This window comes from Camelina sativa, chromosome 1 (genome assembly GCF_000633955.1).
Source record: "Camelina sativa cultivar DH55 chromosome 1, Cs, whole genome shotgun sequence".
Lineage (NCBI taxonomy): Eukaryota > Viridiplantae > Streptophyta > Magnoliopsida > Brassicales > Brassicaceae > Camelina > Camelina sativa.
In genome coordinates, this window is record NC_025685.1 from 14574309 (window position 1) to 14578915 (window position 4607).

General features: G+C 37.8%; 2 protein-coding genes across 2 annotated transcripts; both read right to left on the bottom strand.

Annotated features, from left to right (window-relative positions):
• Positions 15-1739, bottom strand: LOC104708118 (poly(A) polymerase I-like). Its single transcript, XM_010424618.2, has 9 exons — positions 1589-1739; positions 1400-1487; positions 1182-1287; positions 995-1092; positions 828-911; positions 532-713; positions 358-430; positions 229-274; positions 15-133 (listed from the first exon to the last, which is right to left on the bottom strand). The coding sequence occupies exons 5-9, from the start codon at positions 846-848 to the stop codon at positions 15-17; spliced, it is 441 nt and encodes a 146-aa protein (XP_010422920.1). The 5' UTR covers positions 849-911; positions 995-1092; positions 1182-1287; positions 1400-1487; positions 1589-1739.
• LOC104790716 (dehydrodolichyl diphosphate synthase 6-like) lies at positions 2223-4267 on the bottom strand. Its single transcript, XM_010516495.2, has 2 exons — positions 4092-4267; positions 2223-3439 (listed from the first exon to the last, which is right to left on the bottom strand). The coding sequence occupies exon 2, from the start codon at positions 3396-3398 to the stop codon at positions 2505-2507; it is 894 nt and encodes a 297-aa protein (XP_010514797.1). The 5' UTR covers positions 3399-3439; positions 4092-4267; the 3' UTR covers positions 2223-2504.

Here is a 4607-nt window from a genome sequence, read left to right on the forward strand (position 1 = left end):
CCCAGTTCAAGCAGTCAAAGTACCTGGTCCAAATTTGCAACGGAAGATACAAATTCAGGTATTGCAGTCTCAACATCATTTGATAATGATAGACCCAATCGTGCTGCAATTCTTAACCCCCTAAGAATTCTAGCTGTATTTGGAAATAAAACCATGACGCAATGGTTAAGACTTTAAACTACATAATTGTCTAGATACAAGGCCGTGAGGACAATAAGTAAGGCATACCACAATCTTCCTTGAATGACAAAATTGCAGGGATAAGTGTACGAAGCTGCATTTGCAGTAGCGAACAATGGTTAATAACATAAGAAATAACAATAGATGTATCCAGAAAAAGTAAGCTAAGTTAGTCACCTTAAGATCCGTCAAGTCTTCCATTCCGTTGGTGTAGTCATAAATTTTAAGTTCAAAGGGATCATAGAATAAACTGCACCAAGATTTAAATACCACAAATAAGTTGGGAGTGTACCATTCAGCCAAACATACAACAGTTCCTTTCCGTACATACATGAACTTCAGAAACTATACCTGTTAATTGTGAAATCGCGCTGAAAGCTATTCCTCCAACGATTAAAGTCTTTTACATCGCAACCAGAATACAATTTAAAGAGGCTTTTATTCTTGTCTGCCTCGATAGCTACTGGAAAAGACTTCTCCAAATCATTTTCATGATCACTGTCACTGTGTGCCACGGTATCAAAACTGGACACCTATAAGAGAAGTGTCAAGGAATACACAAAGAAAACTGCGAAAAGCATATGGTAACCTCAAACAGAAGATAAAAGTACAACAGTATAAAATTATGGAAAGGCCATAAAACTGACCTCAATTATTGAACCTCTCATCCACACATGACAAATAGGGAACCGTTTCCCAATAACCTGAGCACGATGAAACAGCCGTCGGATCTACAAAACAAACGAGATGCGTGAAGCCATTATACATACAGTCCTAAACAAGGTAGCATTATCAGAAAACCAATCCACTAAACCTGCTTAAGATTAGCTGTAGTGATCACATCATAGTCTTTTGGTACTCTATGTAGTATCAAATCCCTTACACATCCACCCACAAGATATGCATCGAAACCTAAGACAATGATCCAACAATTCAGCTTCTTCTTACTCTTGTACATCAATGCTAAATAATAGTAAACCTAAAACATATAAAACACAAACCTTGACGTCTAAAGGAGTCTCAAGACATTCATAGAGGATTCTGGGATCATTGAATTTCTAATTCCAGCATCACTTGCTCGTACCTTCTTCCACTTCGATGTATCAACTGTCAAAATTAATCCATAAAAAAACAAACAAAAAAAGGAACAACCTTTTAACTTGGAACTTGTAATTACGTCCAAACCAGTTTACAAGTTCCAAAAGAAACACAAAAGCACCTGAATTTATATCGTCATCAATAACTTGACGGATGGTAGAACACTTCTCCATGACTCCCTCAGCAAGCGTGCGATTACTTCTCTGCAACTAGAGACAAGAAGAAACCCGCAGATGAAGTGTTCGACCAATTGCCGCACAGAGATTAAATCAACTAAACGAGAGAATCCGAAGAGGAGAAGTTACCCCACCTTGGAGTAGACCGCAGTTAAGGTTTGCGACCGAGAGAATAAGTTTCCTTTGCGCCTAATGAAACCCGCCATGGCAAAGACTCAAAAACATGTCTCTTTAAGCCAAAAGTAGAACCATTTTTTTGCAGAGAGCAGAGTCGCGACGTTTTAGGTTTTCAATTGCAAGTCACGAGTGTGTACTACTCTAACCTACCGAACGAACCAGAGTTCAAACCCGGTACGGTTTAGGTACCAATCCCCGTTTACCGGGTTTTATTATAGCTAAACCGAAATTTCATATTGCAATCAAGGCTGAACCATTAAACCATTAAATTGGTTTCGAAAAAAACACTCGTCAAATTGTTCATCACTACAAGCTTGTTGCGACACACGGTTGCGACACAAGCTTGGTGAGGGAACATTGTCTTTGGTCAAGGTTCTTTGTGTCAAAACGATTTGGTTATGTTCTTTGGGGTTTCAAAGGATCCAATCAAAGATCAAAAGGGATGTAAAAGACATTGGTAAGTTCTTGATGATGAGGCCTTATACCGTAATAGTAACGGTTCCAAGCTTCTGGGAGCGCAAATGAAGAAGTGTAATATAGTTATGAATTGAGTTTATATATGTACATGACTAGATTTGTAGACAGAAGTGGTTAGCTCTAATGTTCTATGAACATCTTTCTTCTTGCAGGATAGAAAAGAGTATGTACAGAACAAAACTTTAAGAGATTAGATCTTACAAGAATAGAACCAGGAAGTAAGAGGTCTTTAGGGGGGACTTTCTCGTGAAGGGTTCATAAATGAGTTTGTGTGTAACATACATTACTTGTTCTATGTAATCCCAAGTTTCCTTTCGATAGTATACCACAAAAGCATCACATCACAGTACGAAGCCAAATAGAAAAGAGAGCTTTTGTATATCCTTCAGAACAAAATCACAATTGTTTCTTTCTCTTCTCCAAGTATGAATGGCTTCTCTGGAAGTTCAAGATAGCCCAGACCAAATGCCTCAGACCGATCTCAGGCCACAGAGCAGCCGGAAAACAGAGCTGGGAATTACCTGTTTGCCATAAGAGAAAATTGCTCAACCTCGTCTCTCCTGAACTCCTGATGAGTATATCAGGATTTGGAGCCACACTCATCTGCATATTTTCCTCAATATCCACCAACTGTATCTTCTTCTCTTGGTTCTCTATATCCTTTGCTTCTATTTCACTATCTGTATCCTCATGTTTATAACTACCAGACGCTTCAATATTATATGTATACTTGTTAATACAAGATTTCTTGACAGCTTGTAAGATCTCATCTGTCGAGTTATAGGCAATGCAGATGAGAAGCACTACCCGACTATTCTTAGCTGTGGCATTCATGACTTTCTCTGCAGCAGCTCTCACTTGGTCATTTAGAAGCGCCAAGTTACCAATAAAATAGACCCGGATCCCATACTGATGCACGATACTCTCTTTCTCAAGCAAAGACTTAATCTTTTCCAGCATCAAATCCATTAAAGACTGTACCTCCTCAGGTTGTCTTCTAAAATTATCAATGCTAAATGCGTATATCGTTACATACTGAATCCCCAACTCGTAGCAGTATTGTAGCATCAACATAAGCGCAGAAAACCCAGCTTTATGACCAGACCCTTCTTCAAGACCACACTTCTTTGCATATCTCCGATTCCCATCCATGATAAAGGCGAGATGATTAGGTATAGGACCCATAGATATGATCCGAAACAAACATCTTCTCGAAAACCCAAATATCTGCTCAAGCAGTTGCTTAATTCCACCGCTCATACGTTTTATTTGACCCGGAAGTTCAGCCATTTGAGATTCCACCTTCCAGTATCCTCAGCTCTCAGCTATCTCTAAGGGAAGTCAAAACATTCAAAAGTCTTATCAGTGGCAAAAATAAGCTACACTAACAGCACAAAAATTAGTTCTGGACACCTTAACTGTACTTACTAGATAACAAGTCCCTAAAGTATCCACATGTAACAAAGCAGTAACAATGATGCCAAACCAAGATCGATGCTCTTGGAACAACAAAATTTAACAGCAGATAATAAAAGCTTCCCCTTTATTCATGACTAATCCTACATGTTACAATACGTTGAACATATCATTACTAAGTTCTATATCAGTATCAGGTGAAACATTCGAATTCTTTTATCAAGAAACTGACGTCAAAAGAGTTTTGGCTGCTTCCCACAAACTCATGGAGTTAGTTAAAATATCCCTCAAATAAAAGAAACAAAAAAAGAAAAAAAAACTCTCACTTGGAACAAAACCAAGTCAGGGTTTTAGCAAAAGACAAACAAACCAATCTACCAATTTGCATGCTTTTGAAGACCGAAACAAACATCCATGGATCAAACGAATTCAATCAACAGATTTAGAGACCAAAGAAACAAAAACTACAGTATTAACAATACCCAAAAACGCGAGAACTCTTTCAAACAATCCAAAGCAAGTATATCCAATTTGGTAAAGCAAAGGTGTTATACAGTTCGATCCTACCTGAGAGATAGCGAGATCAAGCGCCGTGCCTAGCTTTTAAAGGAAATCGATTTCGGAATCAAAACCTCTTCACTTTTTGAATCGAAAACAGATGAAAATTTCTTCTTTACAAATAGTTGACGGCGGCGACAGAGATTCTCCGTTCAAGAGCTCTGACTGTGAAAGAGAAAGGCAGAGAGAAGAGAAGAGTAAGGAATATTTTTTTACTATCTAAAAACCAGTACCGGTTAAATCTGATTAGTCCGGTATAACCCGGTTCGGGATTTGCTATTAGAAAGCTTGGTGCATTCTGCATTGCATTGCATTTTATTTTGGGTTTTTGGATTTCAAAATGTAAAACTAACCCTACGTGTGAACTGTGAAGTATGAACTGATCACTTCTACGTTTCTAGTTTTAAATTTTTAACCGGATTTCTCTTTACAGTTTATGTTATTTGAATTTGTTTGAATCAAAGCTACTAAGTACGATTCACCAATCACCATTGATAAATTTTTTTTTTTTTTTTTTTTTTTTTT